The 25,771-nt window shown below is 63.8% G+C and overlaps 2 protein-coding genes across 2 annotated transcripts; one reads left to right on the forward strand and one right to left on the reverse strand.

Moving 5' to 3' along the window:
• Positions 1-232: 232 nt before the first annotated feature.
• On the forward strand, positions 233-13,725 carry EZH1 (enhancer of zeste 1 polycomb repressive complex 2 subunit). The gene is made up of 20 exons (XM_054224570.1): positions 233-268; positions 787-907; positions 1,884-2,012; positions 2,278-2,397; positions 3,475-3,595; positions 4,210-4,383; positions 5,278-5,380; positions 5,944-6,107; positions 6,894-6,985; positions 7,704-7,887; positions 8,645-8,841; positions 9,218-9,309; positions 9,853-9,893; positions 10,257-10,382; positions 11,395-11,573; positions 12,226-12,321; positions 12,681-12,762; positions 12,922-13,002; positions 13,397-13,481; positions 13,586-13,725. Exons 1-20 carry the CDS (start codon positions 258-260, stop codon positions 13,644-13,646), a joined length of 2,259 nt encoding a protein of 752 aa, XP_054080545.1. The 5' UTR covers positions 233-257; the 3' UTR covers positions 13,647-13,725.
• A 3,205-nt stretch (positions 13,726-16,930) lies between these two features.
• On the reverse strand, positions 16,931-25,213 carry CNTNAP1 (contactin associated protein 1). The gene is made up of 24 exons (XM_054224421.1): positions 25,135-25,213; positions 23,426-23,527; positions 22,981-23,174; positions 22,734-22,881; positions 22,310-22,513; positions 22,056-22,240; positions 21,828-21,971; positions 21,221-21,482; positions 20,992-21,141; positions 20,752-20,923; positions 20,556-20,662; positions 20,332-20,451; positions 19,985-20,188; positions 19,736-19,892; positions 19,472-19,599; positions 19,192-19,359; positions 18,900-19,118; positions 18,583-18,822; positions 18,242-18,478; positions 17,969-18,096; positions 17,775-17,868; positions 17,427-17,660; positions 17,254-17,301; positions 16,931-17,167 (listed from the first exon to the last, which is right to left on the reverse strand). Exons 1-24 carry the CDS (start codon positions 25,211-25,213, stop codon positions 16,977-16,979), a joined length of 3,915 nt encoding a protein of 1,304 aa, XP_054080396.1. The 3' UTR covers positions 16,931-16,976.
• Between the last annotated feature and the right edge of the window lie 558 nt (positions 25,214-25,771).

A 25,771-nucleotide genomic window follows, 5' to 3' on the forward strand; every position in this document is an offset into this window, starting at 1 on the left:
CACGGCCACAGCGCAGAGGGGCGTGGTCTGATTTGGCCCCGCCCCGCAGCGCGTAGGCGGGTACTCGAGGGGGGCGTGGCCTCTGCGCGCAGTGGGCGTGGCCTGACTTGGGGACCGCCCCACAGCGCGGAGGCGGATACGGGAGGGGGCGTGGCCGCGGGGCCTCGGGGGCGGGGCCTCAGCGGGGCGTGGCGCGGCTGCGCAGGGGCGCGCGGCCTGGGCCCCCCCCCCCCCCCCTCCCCCCCCGCCCAGGCGCGATGGCCGAGGAGTAAGTGCGGGATCGAGGAGGGGGGGGGGGAGAATCACCGCGGGGGGGTCCCGTGGAACCGGGGAGGGTCCGGGAGGGGAGGGAGCGGCCGCCGGGTGCCTTTCCGGGTGGGGGGGGCCGGCGCTGGGGTGCCCCGTTGCCAACCCGGCGGCGGCGGCGGCGGCGGTGGGGGGGGGGGCGGCGCGGGAGCCAACGTACCCCCCGGCGGCGTGTGGCGGGGGACACGGTGACCCCCCCCCCCCCCCCCCGGGGTTTCTGGGGGTCCGTGTCGCTGCCCACAAGGGGGTGGTGGGGGCTGGGGGGGCCAGGAACCCGGCCAACCTCCCCCCCCGGGTTCGTCAGGGTGCTTTGAGCCGTGGTTGTTCCGTAAATAGAGGAGATTTACGCAGTTATTTTTTCCCCCCAGTTAAAGTCTGCGACGCGTTTAAAATCCGCAGGGGTTGTTTTTCCTAATAGCGCTTGTTTACAGCGTGGAGCTCTCCCGTCACTCGGTATTTGTCCTTTCTGCGCTTTTATAGCAAAATGGAAATCGCCGCTCCTCCCACGTCGAAGTGCATTATCTACTGGAAAAGAAAAGTCAAGTCGGAATACATGCGTCTCCGGCAGCTGAAGAGGTTCCAGGCGAACATGGGCGCGAAGGTGAGGACGTGGTGGTCGCGGGAGCAGGACCGGCGTCTCCCGAGGGCTTCGCTCGAGCCGCGATCGATCGGGTGGGCCCCGGGAATCGATAAGCGGAGTTTTAGCTGCACGCGGGATGAACAGATCTGGAGCGCAAGCCTTGCGAGGAGCGGCTGAGGGAGCTGGGGGCGTTCAGCCTGGAGAAGAGGAGGCCGAGGGGAGACCTTCTTGCTCTCTACAACCCCCTGAGAGGAGGGTGTAGCCAGGGGGGGTCAGGCTCTTCTCCCAAGGAACAGGCGATGGGACAAGAGGAAACGGCCTCAAGTTGCACCAGGGGAGGTTTAGGATGGATATTAGGAACAATTTTTACACTGAAAGGGTCATCAAGCATCGGAACAGGCTGCCCAGGGAAGGGGTTGAGGCACCATCCCTGGGGGTATTTAAAAGCCGGGCAGACGCGGCGCTTAGAGATACGGTTTAGTGATGGTTTTTGTCAGTGTCAGGTTGGTGGTTGGAGTCGATGGTCTGAAAGGTCGTTCCAACCCGGGCGATTCTGTGATTCGATGAGTTGGAAGGGATCCTGCCTCTCCCCGGCTCCATCCTTAGCCCCGAGCCGTGGCAGCATCCGGGGGCCGATTCGTGCAGAGCCGCGGCAGGAGGCTCATTCCGCTCGTTCCGTGTGGTGTCTCCCCCACTAGAGCCCCCGCCACGCTTGCGGGTCCCCGGACACTCCGACGCTGCTCTCCTGGGCCGGCAGGATTTGGGAGAGGGCGGCTGGGATCAGGAGCTGTCAAAAGCCACCGGCCGTCGGGTCGATTTTCAGCACGGTTTTGTACCAGTGCTGAGTTCAATTAGGATTCCTTCTAACGAGTATCATCGATTTGGAATGCTCTGCCTCGCATGCGTTTTGATACTTGAAACAAAATCTCCGGAGGGTTTTTTTTAGTGTTCTCAACGTGGTTTCTTCAATTTTGAGTGCCGCTTTCTCTCGTTTCAGGCTCTCTTTGTGGCCAACTTTGCGAAGGTGCATGAAAAGACCCAAATCCTGAACGAAGACTGGAAGAAGCTCCGAGTTCAGCCGGTGCAGCTGATGAAGCCGGTCAGCGGGCACCCCTTCCTCAAGCAGGTCTGGAGGGGAGAGGGCACGGCGGCAGCAAGTGTGGGCTGGAACTGGCTTCGCAGGGGGCTGCGAGGGGCCGGTTTTTGTGTGTGCTGTCCTGTGTCAGTGCCCGGCCGTGCCTCGCACCCTGCTGGGATGCAGAAATGGGCGGGGGGGGGAACACCCCAAAGGCTTTTCCTATGCAGGAGCCCCAAAAAGTGATCACAAGGCTTCACCACATGTGTCCTGGAGGGCGGTTTCCTCACTGCCCCTCTTGTTAACTCTTTTCCAGTGTACTGTTGAGAGCATTTTCCCAGGATTTCCGAGCCAGACGCTGTACATGAGGACCCTAAACACAGTGGCGCTGGTGCCCATCATGTACTCCTGGTCCCCTCTTCAGCAGAATTTCATGGTACGTCGGAAGGTCTTGCTGCGATTGGTGTGTGGTGGTTACGTGGTCGTGGGGTGATTACGCCTTCCTCAACCCGCTTGTTTTGAGCAATATCTGCTCGAGAGATGACGGAAGGTGTTGTTTTAGTTGCTTGTTTTGTTGAATCCCGTGAAACAGCCGTGTATCCACGCTGTCTCACCCACCTAGTCTCTCCTCTACACCTGGCCCCTTGATAGGGCCACCATTACTTCACAGGATTCAAGGTGTAAATGTTTTTTTGGGGGGCGTTTTTGGTTTTTGGTTTGTTTTTTTTTTTCTTAAGGCTTTTCTTCCCTTTTAAATGCAGGGTTTTAATTCTTAGGCGGGTCCTTTCCTTTGTGACTGGATTACGCTGCTGGTCTTGTTGTAAAGATGCTACCGAGGGTTGGTTCCTCCATCGTAGTAGTGCGGGGAGCGATGTAAACGCAGGTTTTGGCGTGCCGCGGTGAAGATTATTTGTCAGACGAGCCGGTGGTGTGTGGCTGGCCTGGCTCTTTGCCTGGCGCGAGGTGTGGATGTGTTTCCCGCACCTGCAGGGCTCTCCGGAGCCTCCCGCAGCAGCCTGGGGAGCAGCGTGACACCAGCCCTCGGCCGGTGGTGCCATGGCAATGAAGGTCCAATGTCCTCGCTCCTGCGGCTAACGCGAGAACGCTCCTCACTTTGGCTGTGTTCCTGCGGGGAGCGAGTTACCGGTTTGCCTCTCGCTGTTCCAGTTTCTGCTCTGCCTCGAACACAATCTCTCCAACGCGTTTTTGGCTGTTTATTATTCTTGGCGATGTGCGTGTTCCTGAGTTTCTGTAAGCCTCGGAGGCACAGCTCTTCTTTTTTTTTTTTTTTTTTTTTTTTTTTTTTTAAAGCCAGTTGCGCTTTCAGGGGTCAGAGCTGTGCTGCTGGCCTGGGATAACAGGGAGATGTCAGTGGTGGGATGTCGGAAGCTGCAGGCCAGGGGGGCAGCGGTGCCATCCGCGGGGACGGAGAGAGCGGAGCAGCCGCAGAGACGCAGCGGGGCTGGGGATCGGGGCGCCCTGGTTTTCGGAGTTGTATCTGGTCTCTTTTCAGGTGGAGGATGAAACTGTTCTGTGCAATATCCCTTACATGGGGGACGAGGTGAAGGAAGAAGACGAAACTTTCATCGAAGAGCTTATTAATAACTATGACGGGAAAGTTCACGGAGAGGAAGGTAAGCCGGGAGCAGCCAGCACTGCCCGCTCAGTCTCTTGCAAACGACTTCTCAAAGTAGTTAAGAAGTCAAAAGGTGGCAGCAGTAACCAGCTGTTCTGTGGGAGCTCTTAGAGCAGAACATCAGGAACATTCCTTCTGCTCTGGTTTGCAAGGACACGGTCCTGCTTGTTGATACCCCGCTCTGTTCTGGGCCGGGGGGAGCTCGGGAACTCTTGTTCACGGGGCTCTGGGGTGCTGGAACACCTGCTAGAGGTCGGGAGGAGCTCGGCAAACTCGTTTCGCTTGTGACCTTCAGCTAAGGCTTTAATCAGCCTTTTCATTTCTGAAAAGGCAGCACCTTTCCCTACAGCGCTGCCTTCCCCATCGTAAAACTCTGCCGGGAGGGGAGGAAGGCAGGGGAAACTGTCTGGAATGGCCTGTCCTGGGATTGCTAAAAATGTAACGCCACTCTTGTGGCTCTCTAGCGTTAAAATCCCACCTATCCCTACAAAACTGAGAGGGGGATTCTGGTTGCTGACGACGTCGTGTGGGTGGCTTGTGGTTTACCACCATGAGGAGCGCGCAAGACGATGGCATTCCCACAAATGGGCTGACATCTCTCTGTGTTTTCAGAAATGATTTCAGGGTCGGTCCTCATCAGCGATGCCGTGTTTCTGGAGCTAGTGAACGCCCTGAATCAGTACTCGGACGAGGAAGAGGAAGGACACAATGATTCTGAGGTTAAACAGGAGGATGGGAAAGAGGAGCTGCCGGTCACAAGGAAAAGAAAGCGAATTGCGGTGGAAGGTGGGTTTGGCCGCAGGAACTGGGGTTACGTTGGTCACGTTTCCATCCTGCCCTACCTGAGCAGCTGCCCCACGGCTCTCCTGCCACCGCTCCTGGTCACTGATGTGTCACCGAGGTGGTGACCGGCTGGGCGAGCTCTGGTACGGCAGCGGAAAGCAGAAGGGACGTGGGTTGTTCTCGCTGTCCCTTGTGGACAGGGGAAGAAGTCACCGGCATAAAGTGTCGGGAGGAAGAATTCAGATGAGTCATGTGGAAAACCATTTCATGGTCAGATGAGCAAAGCGGCGGGGTGTTATCCGGGGAGGCTGCGGGATCTCTGCTCTCGGAGGTCTCCAAGCGCCGGTCTGGCAAGCGCCTGTCAGTAGGTTTGTAGGTAGATCTGACCCTGCTGTCGGCCAGGGAGGCGGACCTTTTCGAATCCCTTCCAGACCCGTTTTCCATGTATTCGTGTCCCTCTTCCCTCTCCTGTGCCACCCGGAGTTCTTGTTGCTCTGGTTTGTGGGAATTCCGTGTGTCCTGCGTGACCTTAGGAGTGCTGACTGGCAGTTTCCATCTTCGTCTTTGGTTTGTAGCGATACGGGTAGCACAAATACCAGGACCAGAAAAGCGTTGTCTGCAAATCCTGTCTTGGTAAAAATAAATAGTAATAGTCCTGAAGGAACTGTTAGTACTTCCAGAAAGACATTAGGTTACTCTGGAAGTTGCAGTGTCCTGCATCTGGAAATGCTTTTTAGCCTGGTTGCAGGACAAAAGGTTTATCCGTTGTATATGGGATTATATTTCTGTCTCTTAGAATATGGTCTTGAACAGCGAGTGGAATCGGTCTCTGTAGAGGAAGGAAAGACACGTTCACCTCCATCTTAACGGAGGAATTGTGTCTCTTCTTTTCCTTAGGTAACAAGAAGTGTTCGAAGAAGCGGTTTCCAAATGACATGATATTCACTGCTATTTCTTCCATGTTTCCTGAATACGGCTTCCCAGATGACATGAAAGAGAGGTAGAAGATCTCCGCTTGTCTCTTACCTTTCATAGAGTCACAGAATGGGTTGGGTGGGAAGGGACCTCTAAAGGCCATCTAGTCCAACCCCCTGCAGTGAGCAGGGACATCTGTAACTGGATCAGGTCGCTCAGAGCCTCATCCAGCCTGGCCTTGGATGTCTCCAGGGATGGGGCCTCCACCCCCTCTCTGGGCCACCTGGGCCAGTGTCTCACCACCCTCAGTGGAAAGAACTTCTTCCTCATGGCTCATCTAAACCTGCCCTGCTCTAGTTTATAACCGTTGCCCCTCGTCCTATCGCTACGTGCCCTTGCAAACAGTTTTTTTCGTAGCAACAATTGCCATCTGTATGTCAGGAGGCAGCAGTGCGCTCTCACCAGAAGGGAGAGCTCAGTTGGCTGCAGGCACCGTCAGCAGAGCGATTTTTGAGCATTAGAAACTTGAGTTTGGCCTCAGGCTACCTGGGCCGGAGTCCTGCTGGCCCAGATAGTAACATAGTCGTGTAAAATGTCCCAGATTAGGAAAAGCAGGCACATCTGCGGGTGTTTGTGTTTGTCAAATAGGTACCGGGAGCTGACGGAAGTGTCGGACCCCAACGTGCTGCCGCCGCAGTGCACCCCCAACATCGACGGGCCCTGCGCCAAGTCGGTGCAGCGGGAGCAGTCCCTGCACTCCTTCCACACCCTCTTCTGCCGCCGATGCTTCAAATACGACTGTTTTCTGCATCGTAAGTGCAGTCTCGGCCGGACGCTTCCCTAGAGCCCTTTTTTTTCCTCCTCATTTTTCCTCAGTGCTTCATTCTCTGTCCGCCTTGCTTAGTGTCTGTGCCGCAGTTTTTACCGGGCGGTGCCCGCCCGGAGCTTCCGTGCGGCCTCGGGAGCTGACGGGTGCTCAGAAGCCTTTTTGTAAAGACGGCTCCGCTCAAAACGGATGGTAAAACCCGACCTGCGTGGCCGTCCCCTCTCTCACCATTGCTCAGCACGCCGCGTTCGAGCCTCCTGGCAGCGTCTGCCAGAAGCACAGCCGCGAATAGACTTTATTCTTGCTTTGCAGAAGCTCGTCAGGGAAAGGCTTGAATGTTTCGCTTCCAAAGTCTGGACATGCCCCTGTGTTTTGTTGCCTCACTGGAACTTACAGCTTCACCTTAGTCATGTTCCTGCGGTTTGTCCTGCCAGAACCTTTTGGATACCGAGTAGCTGTTGGACCTGCTGTTTCCCAGGTCTGAGGGCTTCTTTGGAAAGTCACAGGACTCCTTCCAGTGAATTATTTATTAAAAGATATAACATTAAGATCATGTGGTCTTTTTTCTTTCAGTCCGAAAGCGGATCTTTTTCCTATGGCCTCTCCTTCCCCAGCGTGTCCCGGTGCTGCTGGGTCCCGTCGCGGGTCGGAGCGGGGCTGGCCCCGATCTCCTGCCCCTGCTGGGGCTCCGGCCGCCTGCCCCTGTCCCCTGCAGCGCCGGGGGGAGACCCTCGGAGGATGCTAATAGTAAAAATAACTATTATTTTTTCAGCTTTTCATGCTACTCCTAATGTGTACAAACGAAAGAATAGAGAGACCAAGATCGAGCCAGATCCTTGCGGCGCAGACTGTTTCCTCTGGCTGGTAGGTTTCTGCGTCGCTGCTTTTGAAACCCCGAGAGAAGTGGCCCGGCCAAATCCCGCTCTGCAGAACCCTGCGGGTCCTTTTCACAACTTGTGATGGTATTTCAGGATTAGTTCCGATCCTCACTGGATGCAGGGGGAGCATGAATCCAAAGACAGACCTTACCAGGTTTTAGCAAATCGCTAACGAAGACTAATTTCATAGCTAGCAGATGGGAAGTTGTGGCGACGAGCGATTTCTCGGGACCTTGGTGCAGTGTTTGAAAAATGAAGCCCGGGTTCAAAATGCTGAGGAAGGAACCTAGCGGGTGGGGAGAAAGCTTGAAATATTTTTAAATGGTCTTTTCAGAAATGTATCCTCGCTGTGTGGCCGGGGACGGAGCTGCGGGTGGGGAGAGAGGGTGCTTGGTGGGGTCGGAGCTGGTCGGCTGCTGCAACACGGGGTGTGCGGGGGAGCTGCAGGGCTAGGGCTAGGGCAAGGGAGAAATTCATTGTCAGGGCAAGGGGACCAGAGCGGAGAGGCCAGGGAGCCTCTCCCGACCAGGCAGCGGTGCAGAGGGAAGCAAAGCCGGCAGGGCCTTGGCACTTGTTGAAGTGACTGTGAAGAAGGTCTTCTGCCGTCTCTGGGTGGTGGCAGGGCTTGTCCCGGGGTCTGTGGAGAAGCCGTTCTGTGTTCCCTGGTCATCTGCCACCCGCCTTGTCTTCTGCTCTGATTGCAGGAAGGAGCCAAGGAGTTCGCTGCGCTGCACAACCCCAGGTCCAAGTGCTCGGGCCGGCGCCGCCGCAGGCACCACATGGTGGGCGCTTCTTGCTCAAACGCCCCGGCCTCCTCCGCCGTCGCCGAGACCAGGGAGGGCGACAGCGACCGAGACACGGGCAACGAGTGGGCTTCCAGCTCCTCGGGTACGATGCCAGCCCGGCCCCCCTCTCCTCCGTGAGCAGTAAGGACGGCGGCACCGCGCAGCTGCGGCTCTCCGTGGCTCCCCGCGGCGGAGCTCGGAGCAGGCAAACGGAGTCGGGGTTTCCAGCTGGGCTTAAACAAACACGCGGGACGCCGTGTCCTGCCCTCCATGCTGCGAGAGAGACCTTTGCTGGGACCTGCAAAGCCATGAGCCCCCAGCTTCAAGCACCTCGCCCGGCTGTGCCGAGGACGGTGTCCCCAGCCGGCAATGCCCGTCGGCCACCCGTCCCCAGCACGGCACAGAGCAGTGGATGGGGCAAGGAGGCCTGTCCGTGGACCTGCCAGGGGCAAGCACTTCCTTGGGGCCGCAGATGAGCACCGAGCTGCTCCTGCCATGCTGGGGGACGTGGCGGTGGCTGGGGCAGAATGAGGTCCCGGGGGACAGAGCGGTCCCATACGTCTGGGTCCCCTCTCAGGTGCGAGAGGGGAGGGCAGCTTCCTCGTCCTCGGGCCTCACTGATGCTGCTGCCCTGGTCAGGGATCTCTGTCCTGGGCCATCCCTGGTGGGGGGAAGGTGTCATGGTGGCTCTGGTGCTGTGAGGGACCAGTGCCACCATCCCAGCTGGTGTGGGACTGCCATGAGGTGCGGGGACGGTCGAGGCAGCGTGTCCCGGGGGCCACTGCCCTCGGGAGCCGCAGCAGCGAGGGTGCGCTGCCATGTTGTGCTCGGCCTGACGTCCGCCTTTTCCCCCCCGCCAGAGGCCAACTCCCGCTGCCAGACCCCCACCAAGCAGAAGCTGAGCCCGGCCTCCTCCCAGCTCTTCGCCGTGGAGACGCCGCAGGAGCCCGTCGAGTGGACGGGAGCCGAGGAGTCGCTCTTCCGCGTCTTCCACGGGACGTACTTCAACAACTTCTGCTCCATTGCCAGGCTGCTGGGGACGAAGACCTGCAAGCAGGTGGGTGCCGGGAGCGGGCGGGAGCGAAGGGAGGCCCCGGAAGCGGCTTGTCGGTTGTTTTTCCTTCTCTGCCACACACCGCCTGGAGGAATGTGTCGCATCAACGCTCTGTGCAGTTCAGTGTTGTTATTTTGCAGCCCCGCGTGTGCCCGGTGCTGTTGGCTCTCTCCGGAGAGCCTTGTCTGAGCCGGGCGCTGTTGTTTCCCAGGCATGAGGGACAATGGCACCCGCGGCCCGTGAAATGGGGCAGAACTGCCCGCGTACTGCTCCTGGGACCCCCCGTGTGTGTTTACTTGTGCTCCCTGTTCATGCTTTAGATAAAAACAACTTGAGCACACTGAACTTTATTCTCTTTTTCGCTTCTGTTCTTTCGTAGGTCTTTCAGTTTGCAGTGAAAGAATCACTTATAACAAAACTGCCAACGAACGAATTGATGAATCCATCCCAGAAGAAGAAAAGGAAGCACAGGCAAGTGTTGGACAAGCTTGTTTTGTTCTTAAAATGCAACCAGATCCACCGCTTTTTGTGCCAGCACATTCCTGGTAATCCCCATCTGGCTCCCATCTGCGCGCACGTCCCGCTGTCGCGGGGGGCTGCCCGTGCTGCCGGCCGGCTGCTGCCCCCGGCCTCCCCCCGCGCTGCTGCCACGGCTGGGGGCTCCGCGGCCCCGGCTCAGCCCGAGGGGAGGGTGGCAGGGCGCTGCAGGGCCGTACCGCCATCCTGACAGCAGCCATGGCCTCAGCTCCCCGGCGTACAACCTGCTCTGGTGTGCTGATCCCGGTGTGTCCCGTATTATTCTGGCTCTAGCGTTTCCCTTAAATAACTAATGCTATAGCTGTGTCGTTTCTCATCTTCCTCCGCTTCGCGGCCGGCTGGTGGTTATTAATGCATGAAGCAGCCAGACGGCCTCGCTGGAGTCTCCGTCTGGCCGCCGGTGCCAAAAAAGCGATGGCCGGCTCTCCCCGCCAGCATCCCGTGCGTCCCCTCAGACCTTCTCTGCTTCTCTTCCAGGCTCTGGGCCGCGCACTGCAGGAAAATCCAGCTGAAGAAAGGTAGCGTTTGCTGAGGCTGCGTGGCGCCGGGTTTGCGTGGCCGCCCGCCCGCCCGCGGGACGGAGTTCTCGCCGCCGCTGAGGCGTACGGTGCGGGCGGCCTCCAGCCAGAGGGCAGGCTGGGGTTTGGCGTGCAGCCCCGCTGTCGGACGGGGCCGATCGGGGCAGAGCAGACACGTCCGTGGGTCGGTAACCGCAGCCGTGGGTCTGCGGGAGCTGCGCGATGGGAGTTGCGGGGCTCCCTGCCCTCTGCAGGCAAACGGGGAGCTGGCACCTTCCCTGCTCCAGAGGCCCTGGCCCTGCTCCTTTTAAACGTTTCTGCAACGTGCAGCTTCTAATCCGGGCGTTTCTCCTCTTGTTCTAGATAATTCGCCTACCCAGGTGTACAACTACCAGCCCTGCGACCACCCCGAGCATCCCTGTGACAGCTCCTGCCCCTGCATCATGACTCAGAATTTCTGCGAGAAGTTCTGCCAGTGCAACCCTGACTGTAAGGAGAAACCTGGGGCTGTGGGGCGGGAGAGCGGCCAGGTCTCCTGGCACAGACCGGCGGGGGGGGGCACAGCTGGGGCTTGCCGGAGGCTTGCTTTATTCCGGCGTTCGCTGCTCTGTCCGTCTGCGGCAGTTTGAATAGCAGCCCTGCTGAAGGCCGAAGGGAAGCTGTTCCGCGCTGCCCAGGGACTCTCGGCAGCTGAGCTACATGCTCTTGTTAGGGAACGCTCATCCGCGCGTCTCCCTCCGGCATCAACAACCGCGGGTGGTGCTGCTGGTTCCCTGGGAGCGGGGTTTGTGGCCAGCAGTTAGGGTGGGAGTTGGGTCGCTGCTCTGCCGTGGTTATTTTTCCTCTCTGGGCTTCCATTCCCAGCTCTGCAATGGAGGTAACCCCACTTGCCCACATCAGTGGGGCTTCTGAGGGTGGATTCGTTCAGGGTCACAGCACGGCTTGTGGCTGGGAGGACTACAGAGAGACAGGGAGCCAGCTCAGGCTCCAACATTCTCTGTACTGATCTGTTACGCTTATGTTATCCCACTTGTTTATTTTCAAATTGCACAAAATGAGTCCTAAGAGGCAGATCTCCAGCCACGCAGGTGGGAATCAGAGAATCACAGAATGGTTCAGGTTGGAAGGGACCTTAAAGATCATCCAGTGCCACCCCCTGCCCTGGGCAGGGACACCTCCCACCAGCCCAGGCTGCTCCAAGCCTCATCCAGCCCGGACTTGGACACCTCCAGGGATGGGGCAGCCACAGCCTCCCTGGGAAGGACCCTGTGCATGGTCTGTGCTCTCTGGGTGTGAGCGCTGCTCAAAGCCCCCGTGCACCCAGAGCGTTTCTGGGATTTGCTTCCAGCTCCCGGTTGCCCGGGCTGCCTCTCCTTCACCGCGTCTCCTTGTGTCCTTAGTGAGCGCCGTCCTGGTGACTTTTGAGGGCAGGAAGGTCTGGGGGCTCCTGTCTCTGCTGAAAAACCTCCTGGTGCGAAACCCCTGGTCTGTGTCGCTGCAGGTCAGAACCGCTTCCCAGGCTGCCGCTGCAAAACCCAGTGCAACACCAAGCAGTGCCCGTGCTACCTGGCCGTGCGGGAGTGCGATCCGGACCTCTGCCTGACCTGCGGGGCTTCCGAGCACTGGGACTGCAAGGTGGTCTCCTGCAAGAACTGCAGCATCCAGCGAGGTCTCAAAAAGGTACCGCCAGCAGCGTGGCTCCAGACCCCCGCCTCAGGGTGGAGGGGATAAACAGCGAGAGGGTGAGCGAGCCGCCCGCAGCTCTCGGGTGAGGAGGTCTGGAGGAGAAGCTGCTCTGCCCCAGGCTTCTGCGGCACTTCATCCGGAGTATGGATTATGGGTGTGGAAAGCAGGAGACGGGAATTACGTGAGGAAGGGAGTGTAAAAATGACTGCAGGGAAAGGTTAGGTCTTGAATTCTGCTGGTCAGGGCAGGACTGCCTGTGAAAAAGGCCAAAATTCAGAGAAAGGTGCACATCGGTGGGTGTCGAGTATGTGCAGCTCCAGCCTAATGGTGCTGCGACCTGTAACGGTGCTACAGCTCCGCAGGGAGCTGTGTGTCACCTTAAACGAGGGGATGCTGGACAGACGCTGGCTCCCCTTTGCTCCTCGGAGTTACTTGACCCCGAGACGTTGGGACTCGGAGCATGGCAGCCAGCAGAGCGCGGCCGTTCCTGGGCACTGCCCTAACCCCGGCGTGTGCCGCTGCGCTGGGAGGTGGAGACCTCTTCTCTGCTGCTTTCTGGCATGCCCGATGCTCAGGGGTGATCTCTGCGTGCTGGGGGTGGTGGGCCTGCCGACCGCAACCGTTTCCTCTTCACCTTGGCCTCCAGCATTTGCTACTGGCACCGTCGGATGTTGCCGGCTGGGGGACTTTCATCAAGGAGTCTGTGCAGAAGAACGAGTTCATCTCCGAGTACTGCGGCGAGGTCAGTGCTGCTGCCCACGCTGGGGCTGCTGGCCGGTTGTGTTCAGTGGCCGCTGGTCCGGCGGGTCAGCGTGCCTTCCCCAGCCCGGCCGTGGCCATGGCTCGCTCTGACCGGGTCTAGAGATTGAATCTTGCACGATTTGGGGACCCATCTCAGTGCCCCTCAGCCCCCACACCGCAAAGGAGCGTGTTGTGGAAGGGGTGAGCCCTGCTCCTGTCTCTGCCCCTCCTGGGGAGCCCTGGGGACCTCCTGCCGTGGGTGGGGGGGTGTTTCCAGGAGGAAGGGGAGCACCGCTCCTCGCAGGGATCCTCGCGGTGCCCTCAGGTGCTGAGTCTCTCGGGGCCATTCTCCTTCTCCAGCTCATTTCGCAGGACGAAGCTGACCGGCGAGGCAAGGTCTACGACAAGTACATGTCCAGCTTCCTCTTCAACCTCAACAACGGTAACTCGCCTGCAGCTTCGAGGGCTGGAGGAGACTTGGGCTTCCTGGCAGGGGGCTGGTGGCTGGGTGGGCAGTCTCAGCCCGTCTGTTGCCAGAGCGGCATGCCTGTCTTTACACCGCAGTTTTCTTCTTTTTTTTTTTTTTTTTCTTTCTTAACAGATTTTGTCGTCGACGCCACCCGCAAAGGAAATAAAATCCGCTTTGCTAATCACTCGGTGAACCCCAATTGCTATGCCAAAGGTGAGATATCCTTGCCCTGTCAGATCTCGGTGGGGGAAGGTTCTCCGGGGTCCTGCTCAGCTCTGGGATTGCAGCGGGTTCTCCGGGGTCTGCAGTCGCCCTGAGCCCGGGGGAGCAGCAGAACTTCAAAAACCTGGGCAAAGTCTCCTCTTCTCTGCAGCAAATCACGCTCCTGCTGGTGAGGGCCCCGTTCCGCTCTGCGGCGGCCCTGTCCTGGGAGGAGACGTTGCCGCCAAGAGCGGCCGGAGCTCCCCGGGGAGTGGCCAGAGCTCGGGCACCGAGGGCAGCGTGGCCCCGGGGACCGGCGGATGGCCAGGCAGGGCCAAAGCGCTGCGAGAATCCCCTGGCCTTGAGCTGGAGCCGCCCGTCTCTGATGCCATCTCTCTGGTTGCAGTTGTGATGGTGAACGGAGACCACCGGATAGGGATCTTTGCCAAGAGGGCCATCCAGGCGGGAGAGGAGCTCTTCTTTGACTACAGGTACCCTGGGGCTGGCGACGGGCGCAGGGCTGACCCCGCTTTCCCTGCGCACGTTTGCGGGGAGCGCAGGAGGTTCCAGCAGCCGTGACTTTCCTCTCTTGTAGGTACAGCCAGGCAGACGCGCTGAAGTACGTCGGCATAGAGAGGGAGACGGATATCATCTAGGCTGTGCGGGGCGGTCCCCAGCACACCTTGCTGCTGCACCTTGTAAGCGATGCCGTGTTCGCTGCACGCTGACGTGACTGCTGCTCTTCCCGCTGCTGTGTGTGTCACAAGCGCTACTTCCCATCCAGACGCCCGGAGAGAGACTCGGGCAGGAGTGTGAGTGGCTGCTGCCCCGCCGGTAGCTTTGCTAGCCCCGGGCTGGGGCGGGCTCGGGACCAGCTCTGCGGGCTGCAGGGAGCCCACGGACCAAAGCGGCTGGGGCTTGGAGAAAAGCTGTGGTGCAGGAGGAGGGACAGCCGTGAATTCGCAGTCGTCTCTTTCCGTTTTCTGCCAACCGCTGGGAGAACAAGAGCGAGTGAGGTACCGCCTGCACCGAGAGGCAGGTCACGGCATGGGGGCAGAGGGGCTGGTGGTCCCCTGTCCCCGGGGATAGGCTCTGGTCTTGGGCGCTATCTCTTGCTGCCTGTTTTGTCCCGTTGAAGAGGACAGCGACAGGGTTGGAAGCCATAGAGAAGAGGCTGCAGCGGTCCCCAGGCCCCAAGCTGCCGGCGCTGAGGCTCTGTTTCCCCTCTGCCCCCGCTGGCGGGGGGGCCAGGGACCGCCTGCCGTGGCACGGTGCCCGGGGATGGGCAGAGCAGCACTATGCAAAAAGTCACTTTGGGTAGGGACGCCGCTGAGCTGGTCAGAGACCGTGATACGGGCGTGCTGCTGCAAGCGCAAGAGTCCGGAGGTGGCAGGAGCCGCGAGCCTGCCCAGCCTGCGGCGTTCTCTCGTGGCTGGGGGTGACTGGTCAGCTCGTGCCCATCCCCAGCTGCCTGGCACATCTGGGGCTGGTGTGTGGATGCTTCTGTGGGGCAGCTTTGGGAATGGGGGGAGGAACCCTGCTGACCGGCTGGGGCTGCACCCGGAGGGGGAGATGGGGCTCAGCCACCCCCGCTCCGGGCAGGAGCTTCCTGACTGTGCGGAACCGGAGCTGGTTCCTCCACCCTCCCCTGTCAGGACAGTCGCCGTCAGGAGCGGCACGGGCTCTGTGGGGATGTCGGGCACTTCAGGAGCCCACAGAGCAGGTCCCCGAGGCTGGGAGAGCCTTCCATTGCACAGGGCTTGTGAATGTTGCTGCGCCGAGGTTTGGGAGGCTCCTCAGAAACCTGCCGAGGGGTTTCTGACGCTGGTCCTGGCCCTGGGGATAAAGGGGAAATGTTCTCTGGCAGGGGGAGGTTTGGCTTTAGCACCCCATGCAAAAAGAAAAAAGCACTTTAAACTCTGCCTTCTCAGCCGGCAGCTGGCCCCGGGTACCGCTCTGGGGGTGGAGGGACCACAGATGGCTGCCGTCCCCCAGCAGCACCTTTGCAGGGACCTTGCTCCAGGTCTGGGACGGGGCAGTCTGGATGGGGGGGTCTTCCTTGAGCAGGGCCTGGAGTGGCCCGAAGGATGGGGCTGTCCCCTGGGAGCCGCGTATGCTGCAGCCACCGACAGCCTGTCCCGGTGCTGGGTGCCGGAGGGGGCCCCGGGATGGTGCGAGGAACCCGGCTGAGCCCTGACCCAGGGGCCGGAGCCCCTCACCCCCTTTGGGGACAGTGGGCAGTGGTTGTCTGGGGACACCGTGCAGAGGTGAGCAGCGCTGGGTCCTCGTCTGGCTCCTCTGGGGGACCGTGGGGGCTCCCGGGGCACAGCCCCGTGCCAGTGCGTGGTCCAGGAACGCAGAGAGGTCCATGCCTTTCCCAGCCTCCCACCGTGGCGGGTGAGGCTGTCCATCCATCTGTCCTTCCTGCTGTCCGTGACACCCTCCCGGGGCTCGGGGGGGGTTTGGGTCTGTCTGGAGCAGCGCTTGTACCCCGGCACCTGCCTGAGGCCCCCTCCCCGTCACTTCCATCCCCCCAGCTCTCCCCGGCCCTGCTCTTGGCTCAGCGTCCTCTGCCACTTTGGCCATATCTGCACTACGCCAGGCTTGTGTCTGTGGTTTGTTGACGGTGAATAATAATAATGCACTTTAAAAATAGTGTGGCTTGTAGCCTTTGTCATAATAAAGTGGTAGCGAGCATCCTCTCGCGGCTTGCTGGCCTCTGTTAGCCCCGGGAGCAGCTGGCGGCGGCACATCCCCTGCCTGTCCTCCCCCCGGGTGTCCCCCCACGGCAGTCGGCACCCCGGAGCCCAGCGGGGCTTGTGAGCGCCCCGGTGCCGCCGGCCGAGGGCTGGGGGGTGTCAGAAGCGTGCAGGGGGGTGGAGCAGGACGTACTTGTGCGTGTAGGAGGGTAGCAATGCGCCGAGCTGCATCCAGCCCTGGCTCTCTGCATCCCGCATCCCACATCCCGCTCTGGGAGTGGAAATTCCAGTTGTCTACGCCGGTCCCTCCCCAGGCTGAACCGCGGGGCCGGGAGAGGAGCCGCTGCCCCTGCGCACGCAGGCTTCCGAAGCGAGGGCTGGGGAGTGTCAAACGCCGTCATTCTGCCTTTATTTGAGTATCTTCACATCTCATTCAACGAAACTGGGGGGTTTTTTAAAAAATAAAGTGCCCAGTGGAGCTAGGCCTTTGGGTAGATAAATGCATTTCTGTAACGTCGTCTTACCACAGTACAGCGAGTGAACAGGAGCTTTCCCTGGGCTGGAGGTAATCGGCAGGACGGGCACCTCGTACAGAGAAGTAGCAAACTACAGACCACGTACCACGACACGCGGAACGTAACACCCGACAGGAGCTTCCGTTTGGTTTTTTATACAAACCGATAGAATAAAAAAACCGGAGTGTAGTAGAATATCCAGCAACAAAAAAATGGTAGAAAGGATCCATACCTGATCGTAGGAAAGCAGCATCTCAGCAAAGTGCGGTGGGCGTCATGCGCGGCAGCGGTGGCCGTCGCCGGCGCGGCAGGGTATTGCTGGGGGCGCCCCGGGCTGTGCCGCGGGGCTGGGTATCGCGTGGCGTCTGTCGTGGCTCTGGCTAAGCGAGCGAAGCAGCGGGGCATCTACGCGGCGCTAACGGGGCGGCCGGGGCGCTCCCCTGGGGAGGGAGGGTGGGCTGCCCGGCCCGGGGTCCCCGCCGGAGGCAGGGCAGGATTTGGCAGCTGGTGGGAGGCAGCAGCCTGCCTTTGGCGCGGGGGCCACCGGCGAGCCCGGGGCCAGTGGGGCTGGGGTTTGGTGGGTCGTGGCCGCGCTCCGGGGCCGGGTCGGTGGCGGCCGTGGGGAAGAGCTGGCGGTCGGCGCGGTGCGGTCGGGCCCGGAGGCGGGTGATGGCAGTTCAGGTGTGCTCGGCCCTTTGGTCCCGCGATGCTCGCTCGTCCCCCGGCAGCTCCGGGGCTGCGAGCCCATCCCACACCCCCCTCCCCAACCCTGCTAGTCCCCTTTGGCCTCCTCCAGGATCTGGGGCAGGTTCTGGTCCTTGCGTGCCGACAGCGGTTTGGCAGCGCTGCCGTAGTCCTGGATGGCTTTGGGCTCGTTGGTGTGGTAGGAGCCCTTGTAGCGGTGGTAGTAGAAGTACAGCAGCACCAGCAGCCCCCCAATCAGCAGGAGCAGGAAGGTCACGACTGTCGGGGAGAGGCGGCGGTGAGGGGCTGGGGGGGCGCAGGGCCAGGGCAGGGGTGGGGGGACACCGGCCGGGCGCTTCACTTACACCCGATGATGATCCCGATCCAGCCGTCGTCGTGCACGTGGGGGAACTCTACGGAGACAGAGGGGGCGGCTGAGACCGGGCTGCAGCAGGGTCGCGTGTGGAGCATCCCCTCCACAGCTGACACTCGCCGGGGGGGCGTTCCCTCCCCGCTGGGGTCCCACCACGGCACCCACCTGTGCCCATGTACCAAGGGTCCATCTCGGGGGGGATGAGGATGGTGGTGAGGGGGAGCATGGAGGCGCAGCTGGACTCCACCAGCTCCCCGCGGATGCTGTAGGGCCGCACGACGCTGGTGGGGCGGAAGATGGCTTTGAGGGGGACGAGGGTGTTGAACTTCACGCCCGAGAGGCAGCCTGAGAAGCCGGGCGTGTTGTAGCGCTGGATCTCGGGGTCGATCACGCCGGTCTCTGCGGGGACACAGAAGGAGAAGGCTCATCCACCGTGGAGGACAAGGACCGTGCTGGGCAGAGGAGACCCCCGGCCATCCCAGCGGGGGCGGCGGAGGGCAGGACCCAGCTCACCCATCACACGCCCCAGGTACAGGTTTTTGGGCGAGTCCAGCTTGCTGTCCACGAACAGGGAGAATTGCTGCTCCATGACGGGGAGATAGTCCACCTGGGAGACAGGCACACGGTGGCAGCGCCCGCCGAGCCACCTCCTGCCACCGTGCCCCCTCGCCCCGCAGCCCCCGGCGGGGAGGACCCCAGCCCCGTACCTGGGTGTACAGCGTGCGGTGCAGGCGGGTGATGTTGACGCGGTGGGGCCTCCCGTCTGTCACCGGCTTGGTGGTGAGGGCGAAGACGTAGGGGCTGGTGCCCAGCTGGTAGCGCAGCTGGAGGCTCCCTGAGGGCAGAGCGGGGCCGTTGGCGCTGCCGGGGCTCTCGGCACCAGCCCACCCCCTCCGCAGGGCCGGGTCCGCGCGGCCCCAGCGCCCGGGGAGGTCCCGCAGGCTGTGGGTGAGCCCCTGTGTGGGGAGCCCTGCCCTCACCGTCATCCTTGATGAGCACGGCCATGTAGTCCTTGACGAAGGAGCTGACGTAGAGCAGCACGGCGGGCGCCGAGGTGGTGCTGAAGCTGAAGCTGACCTCCTCGCTGGTGAGGTTGTAGCCGGGCAGGGGTTCCCAGGGGCTGCTGATGATGCTGGCGAACTCGCGGGCGGCGTACAGCGACATGGGCAGGATGTTGTACCGCACCCAGGTGCCCTCCTCAAAGTACCCGCCAATGTCTGCAGGGGGGGACGCACACGAGGTGACAGGACCGCTGGCTCCTCTCCCGCATCCCAGCCCAGGGAGGGTCCCCACCGCAGCCGCCGCCGCCGTCGCCTCTCACCATGGTTGCAGAATGGCCCGTCAAAGGCAGAGATGCTGCAGTTGCAGCTGTAGTGGCTGTAGCGCTCGACGCAGAGCCCGCTGTTCTGGCAGGGCACCGGCGGGTCCTGGCAGTGGCCGGTGCAGTTGACCCGCACGCCCTCCGTCTCGTTGGCCTTGCCCTCCAGGTTGAGCGTCACCCCGTTCATCCGCAGCGCCCGCAGGCACCCCAGGAACGGGCGCATCTTGTGCTCCGCCGCGCCTGCAGCGGGGCCGAGACTCAGCGCCCTGCGGCGCGTGGGGACCTGGGGATGCGGGGACGCGGCCGGGGGCTCTCACCGACGTAGAGGGGCCTGTCGAAGTCCAGGCGGACGAAGCTCTGCGGGGGGGCCGGCCGCACCACCCAGGGCAGCTTGTCCACCCGCAGCCGCGCCAGCTTGACATTGAGCTCAGCCTTCACCTGGTGCCACTCGTCGTCGTTCCAGGGCACCACCGACCGCACCGTCAGGTTCTCGTCCCCGTTCCCGATGTCGTAGGCGAACACCACGTCCCTGGTGGCTGCAGGGACGCGGTGTCGGGAGGAGCCCCCATCCCTGCCGCCCACCCATGCCCCCACAGCCCCCTCCCGTACTGTTGAGCTCGACGCGGATGTAGTTTCGGGTGCCGGGGTTCTCCAGAAAGACACCGGACGTGGCGGTGGTCTTGAAGTAGAAGGAGATGTCGAGGCTGTGGTTGGCCTGGAAGGTGGGGAAGAGCAGGGCTGCGCCCCTGTTGAAGGAGACGGTGTTCCAGGTGTTGCCTGCAGGGAGCAGGAGGGGCAGTGAGGGACGGGCATGGACCCTCCATGGGCACGGGACCCCCTGGGCATGGGACCCTGCAGGCAGGGGACCCCCGTGGGTCCTGTCACTCACGGTCTCCGTAGCACCGCAGGGGCCCCAGAAGGAACTGAGCTTCGGAGCCGGAGCGGTTGGTGTCTCCAACCACAACCTGGGTGACGGGCAGGTGATCCACGAAGGTCAGCAGCCCCTTGTCCGTCCTCCTGCAAACGGCGCGTGCATCGGAGGGGCCATGAGGGGCTTCTGGCCCTTCACCCCTCTGGTGACCCCCAGCCTGAACCCCCAGACCCTACGCCCGCCGTGCCCGCCGCCCCTGTCCCGCAGTCCCTGCCCGCTCACCACAGCGTGTGGTCGGCGTCGCAGTTGCAGAAGTACTTGGGGTCGACGCAGTTCTTGTCCAGCCCGCAGGCGCAGCGCTGGATGCCCGGCCGCGAGCCCCCCCAGTAGTAGTGCCGCTCGTCATGCCGGCCCATCCAGAAGCTGAAAGGCAGCCCGGCTGCGGGCACAGGGGAGGGTGAAGACATAGCCCCACAGCACGGCCCCACGGAACAGCCCCACAGAACGGCCCCGCTCCCCGCCGGCGCTCACAGGGGGTGTTGAGCAGGCGGGAGCTGTAGCAGTGGAACTCGATGCGCTGCTCGCAGTACTCAGAGGCATTTGCCAGCGCCGAGACCTCGGCCCACGAGGCGTTCCAGTACTCCACGGCCCCCAGGTAGGGCTGGTCCACGCTGGAGCCCGTCACCCGTGTGGCGTAGTGGCGGTTGTGCCGGATGATGGTCCATGCTCGGTCCTCTGCGGAGGCCGGGAGGATGTTAAGACCAGCCCCCTGGGACGCCCCAGCTCCCTCCATCCTGCTCCAGCCCTGATACACTGGCAAGGGCTGGTCCCTGGGGGCACTGGGCAGAGGGACCCTTGCGCCATCCTGCCGCCCCCACCTCGGATATCGCAGTACACCGTGAAGGGTTTGAGCGGCCCGCTGCCATCCGGGTCAATGGTGTAGTTCCCTGAGGTTTTGCCGCTGACCCGGTAAGCATCGCATGACTCCTTGTAAAGGGCTGGAAAACGGGGCTGGGGTCAGCGCGAGGGGGGCACCAAGGCAGCAGGAGGAGCTGCAGGTGCCCGTACTGCACCCCCCAGACCCACGAGGTGCCAGGCTCACATTTGTGGCAGGTTTCCCCCTTGTAACCTGTCAGGTCGCAGATGCACATGAAGTCGTCCCAGGACTGGATGCAGCGGCCATCATGCTCGCACAGGTTGGGGGTGCACCTGAGGGGGCAGAGGGCTCCTGTCCTGGCACCAGCACAGCCCCCCAGCCCCCGCCCGCTCCCAGACGCTGCCCCCGTCCCGACCGATACCTGTCCGTGATGCCGCAGACATTGAAGTACACGTTGAAGTACTGCCCCAGCCGGTGCAGCACCAGCAGCTCCACGTCCACGGGCTGCATGTCCACGTTCAGCATCTGCAGGCAGCCGTGGAAGGCCGTCTGGTTCGACCGGCAGCCGGTGACCGAGGCTGGCTTGGGGCAGCCTGCAAGGCACAGCGGGGTGAGCGTCCCCCGGGCACCCATCGCCCCCAGCCCCCGCCCCGCCGCCCACCTCCGAAGAAGTACTGGCTGCCGGTACGGAGCTGGAAGGGGTGCGCCACCCGAAATTCAGCACCGTCGTCATCATCAATGGTCACCACGGCCGAGCCGTCCCGTGCCACCAGCTGCACCGAGTGCCAGAAGCCGTCATTCAGGCGATGTCCTGCGCGGGGAGAGGAGGGTGCATGGGGAGGTACCGCCACCAGACCGGCCCCTGGCCCCGCGCCGGCTCCCCAGCCCACCTGCGGCAAACTCCAGCTTCTTCTTGCCAGGCTGGGTGATGGAGACGTTGATCTGCCCCTCGCTCAGCACCACCTCCAGGGAGCCCAAGCGGTCGGCGAAGCTGGTGTAGAGCAGGAGCCCGGCAGTGTCCCAGGAGCGGAAGCGGAAGCTGACGGCCAGGCGGTTCCTCCGCGGGATCCCCGGCACCCGCACGTAGTTGTTGATGCCAGCAAAGGTGATGGGGTTGTTCAGCTGGTCCTGGCAGTAGTGGCCCACGCTGCCCTGGGGAGGACCGGGGGGAGGCAGTGAGGAAGGGGATGCTCCTGCAGTGGGGAGACCCCCCCATTCCCATCCCCGGCCCTGATTGCCCCCGCTCGATCTCGTCGCCTAGCTGTGCCGGGCGGGTGCCCCGGGCCAGGGGCGACCTTGTGCGGTCGATGTGGCGCCGCTCGGCTGAGCACGGCTGCTGCCTGGCCTCGTGTCACCCTACAGCAGGGGGGGCAATGTGGCCCCGGGGAAGGGGTCACCTCACAGCGGGGCTGAGGACCCGGCCCTCCTCCAGGAAAGAGGGTCCTCCCCCAGCAGGAACAGGACCCCCGGGCAAGGGGCCACCCCCCCGGGCTGGACCTCGAAGCGGATGTTGGATCTCCGGTGCCGGGCCAGGTCGGCGATGTTGACCCCGTTGAAGATGATGTTCTCCACGCAGCCCCGGAAGTTTTGCCGGTAGGTGAGGTGCTGCTTGTCCTGGTCGATCACCCCCCCAAAGAAGAGCTGGGGGGCAGAAGGAGGGTGTCAGCCCCTTGCTGGGGTCAGCATGGGTCAGCGGACCAGCAGCTCCCCACCCACCGCACCCACCTCAGTGTCGAGGTCGAGCTGGTCGAAGGTGCCGTGGCAGCGGAAGCGCTTGACCTCCCCATCCAGCGTCAGGTTGACGTGGCGGCCGTAGCGCTCGATGTGCAGCGAGTGCCAGTGCTGGTCGTCCAGGAGGCTGCCCACCGTCACCGTCGTGTGGCCCTCGCTGGCGTGCAGCGGGCTGCTGCCTGGGGAGGGGCAGCCTCAGCCGGTGGCCCCCCGGCCCCACGCCCCCCGGTGCCCCGGCCCCGGCTCACCTAAGCTGATGTGCAGGAAGAGCTGGGCCTGCTTGAGCTCCACCGTGATGTAGTCACCCTGTGAGCCCTCCCCGTGCATCAGCACCCCGTCCTGCTCCAGCGTCTTGAAGTTGAAGGAGATGTCATCCTCGAGGGTGCTGATCCTCTTGGCCCGGAAGCGGTAGGAGATGGCATCATCCCCGTCGAAGTAGAGCACGTGGGACCCTGGGGAGAGCAGAGCGGCTCCAGCCACATCACTGCCCACGGCAGCAGGCGCCCTGGCACCGGGAACACTCCTTTCTGCTATGGGTTATGCCAGAGCTAATGACTGCGTGCTGCTTGGATGCAGTCCCCTATGGGAAAGGGTTTTCCGGGCATGCCAGAGCCAGGAGCTGGCCCCCTGCCACGCGGGTGGCCGGGCCAGGGCCCCACCCCAGGTACTCACGGTAGGGGCAGCCGTAGAGGCCCAGGCGCAGCCCGATCTTGCCGCGCGGGTTCCAGGCCACCGGGATGATGCGGATGTAGCGTGCGAGGATGGGGTAGTGCAGGTTGTGCCGCACCACCCCGCTCTCGTTCACGTTCCCAAAGAACGTCTGGGGACAAAGGGGGCCATCAGCACCTCACTCCAGGCTAGTGGTCTCCGCTTCCCCCAGGGGATCCCATCCTGCAAGGACCCCCGGGCACCCCCCTACCCAGTTGCTGCCCTGCTGGAAGAAGGGTTTCCAGCTGGTGGGGTGGTCTCCAAAGAGCACGATGTAGCGCGTCAGCCAGTCGTAAGTGTTGAAGGTCCCCTGCGTGGCCACCGCGTTGATCCGGTGCTTTTGCATCAGATCGATCTGGAGCCAGGGCTGCTTGTCCCGGGGGTCGGGGGACCAGCCACTGGTGCCTGTGGGGAGAGCGGCCACAACCTGGCACCCAGCGGCTCCCACCTGAGCGGGGGCTGCCTACTTGGCCCCACTGCACTACCCCACTGCGGGTGGGAGCTGGAGGGCTGCGGGGCTCTCCCCCACCCCTAGGGATGCTGAGGTGGGCGCCCAAAGACCCCTGAGCCCCACACGAGGCAAGACCTTTGCTGGGGACACCCCCTGCCCACATCCCCCCCACCCTGTCTGCACCCCAGTCCCGCAGGGGACTCACTGTGCAGCCGGGCAAAGCTGGCTGAGTAGAAGATGTTGTATCTGGAGGAGGCACCGATGGAGGAGGAGTAGAGGGGAGCGACGAGCTCATCGTAGCAGGGTCCTGCGGGGATAGTGGGGCTGGGGGCTGAGTTCGGGGCGCTGAATTGGGCGGTGGCCCCTGCGGTGGCCCCCCGACCCGGCCCTGCAGATCCTGGGGACCCTGTAGGCTCTGGGGACCCCCCTGGACCCGTGGACTCTGGGGACCCTCCGGACCCTGAAGACCCCAGGGACCCCGTGGACCCCGCGGACCCCCCAGACCCTGCAAACCCTGGGGACCCCGTGGTCCCTGCGGGCTCCGCGGGCTGCGGCGCGGCGGGTCCCGCTCCCGCTCTCCCCTCCCACTGCAGCGGAGCTGACACACCTCTGCGGGCCCCGCCGCCCGCACCAGCCGCCTCCGCACTGACGTGGGCGCCGGGACCGACCCCCCCACCCCCCCGCCCCGCCCCGCCCCGCCCCGCCCGGGCATGGTCCTGCGGGGGGAGCCGGGGGGGGGGCCGCGCAAACCCTGGCGGCATCCGCAGAGGAGGCTCCGGCGGGGCCGAGGTCCCTGAGCCCCTTGCAGAGCCCCCCCCGAGCTGGGTCCGACGGAGCCCGGGGACCCCCAGGAGCGTTTTCTGCACCCCCAGCCCTCACTGCGGGCCAAGGGCAGCCGCGCTGCGCCCCTGCCCGCATCGGCCCCTGCCCGCATCGCCCCCTGCCTGTTATCGGCCCCTGCCCGCATGACCCCCTGCCCGCATCGGCCCCCAGCCTGTTATCGGCCCCTGCCTGTTATCGGCCCCTGCCCGCATGACCCCTGCCCGCATCGGCCCCTGCCCGCATCGGCCCCTTCCCGCAGCGGCCCCTGCCTGTTATCGTCCCCTTCCCGCATCAGCCCCTGCCCGCATCGGCCCCTGCCCGCAGCGGCCCCTGCTCGCATCCCCCGCATCGGGTCCCGGTGCCAGGCCGGCGCTGGGGGAAGGGGCCAAGGGCCCCGGCTCGGAGGGGCGGCAGGGAGCCGCTCGGCGAGGCCAGGGCCCGGCCGGTCCCCTCCCCGTGGCCGTGCCCGGGCAGCCGCACCCCGATCCCCCCCCGCCCCGGCCCCGGTCCCGGCCCGGTGCAGCCCCGCGGCGGGCCCGGCCCGGTGCGGCGGCGCTGGCCGAGGTGCTGGCGGCGCCCGGGCGGCTCCCGCGAGGTTGCCCCCGCCCGCCGCGGTGCCCGGGGACGGGAACGGGGACAGGCCGGGGGTGCCGGGCCCCAAGCCCCCTCCCCGGTACGGACACGGGCCCGCGGCGGGCGCAGGGATGCGGCGCAGCGGGGCGGATGCCCGGGGCACACCTGGGCATCCCTGATTATCCCGGATTCCCCGCCGCCCCCCCCCCCGCCCCGGGCATCCCCGGGCACCCCGGATCCCCCGGAGGTTCCGGGCGGGTGCGGTGCCGCCGGCGGGGGGGCTGCGGCGGGGCGGCCCCGGGCAGGGTGCGGGTGGGGGCGCCGAGCGCCCGTGTCCGGCGGTGACCTTGGGGACGAGGCGGACCGGAGCGCCCAGGGGTTCCGGGGGATGCCCGGAGGAGAACGAGGGATGCTCGGGAGAACGGGGAGACCGGGGGCGGCTCGAGGGTGCGGGGCCGGGGCGGCGGGCGCGGTCCCGCAGTGCGGAGCTGCCGCTCCCGGGGCTGCGGCCCCACTTACGTGCGAGGCAACCGGGACCGGGGCTCAGGAGGCCGGCGCAGGCGGCGAGCAGGAGCCCGAGGAAGCGGCGAGCGCCCATGCTGGAGCGGCCCGAGCGCCCTCGGCGCCGCCGCTCCCGGTGCTGCAGCCGCGCGGCGGAGCGGCGCCGGCGGCTCCGCCTACGGGGCGGGGGGGGGGCGGTGGCGGCGGCTCCGGGAACGGAGAGGGGGGCGCGGGGGCCGGGCTGGGAACAGCGCAGAGCCCCGGCCCCCCCCCGAGGGATGGTCCCGCCGCCTCCCGGTTGCCCCGGTCCTCGGCGTCGGGGGGGGGTCACAGCTGCCCTCGGTGGGCTCGGGGCGGGGGTGCGCGGGCAGCGCAGGGCGTGGGGCGGACGCGAGTGGGGCCGTGCGGGAGCACCTCGGGCATCCCCGATACCGGCGCAGCCCCCGACCCTCGCCCTGCCCCGACCCCCCGCCGGGCCGGGCAGCGCAGCCCCCCCGCAGACCCGCGGCGGCGGCAGCGCGGGGGGGCGGGAGCGGTGCCCCACAGCAGATGTGGCGGCGGTTTGTAATCAAGCCGCAGATTAAGGGCTGCGGGTTTCGGGGTCGCCGGTCTCCAGCGGTGCAGAAGACGGGATTTAGCCTGTCCCTGCTCCCAA

The sequence above is a fragment of the Rissa tridactyla genome, chromosome 19 (genome assembly GCF_028500815.1).
Source record: "Rissa tridactyla isolate bRisTri1 chromosome 19, bRisTri1.patW.cur.20221130, whole genome shotgun sequence".
NCBI lineage: Eukaryota > Metazoa > Chordata > Aves > Charadriiformes > Laridae > Rissa > Rissa tridactyla.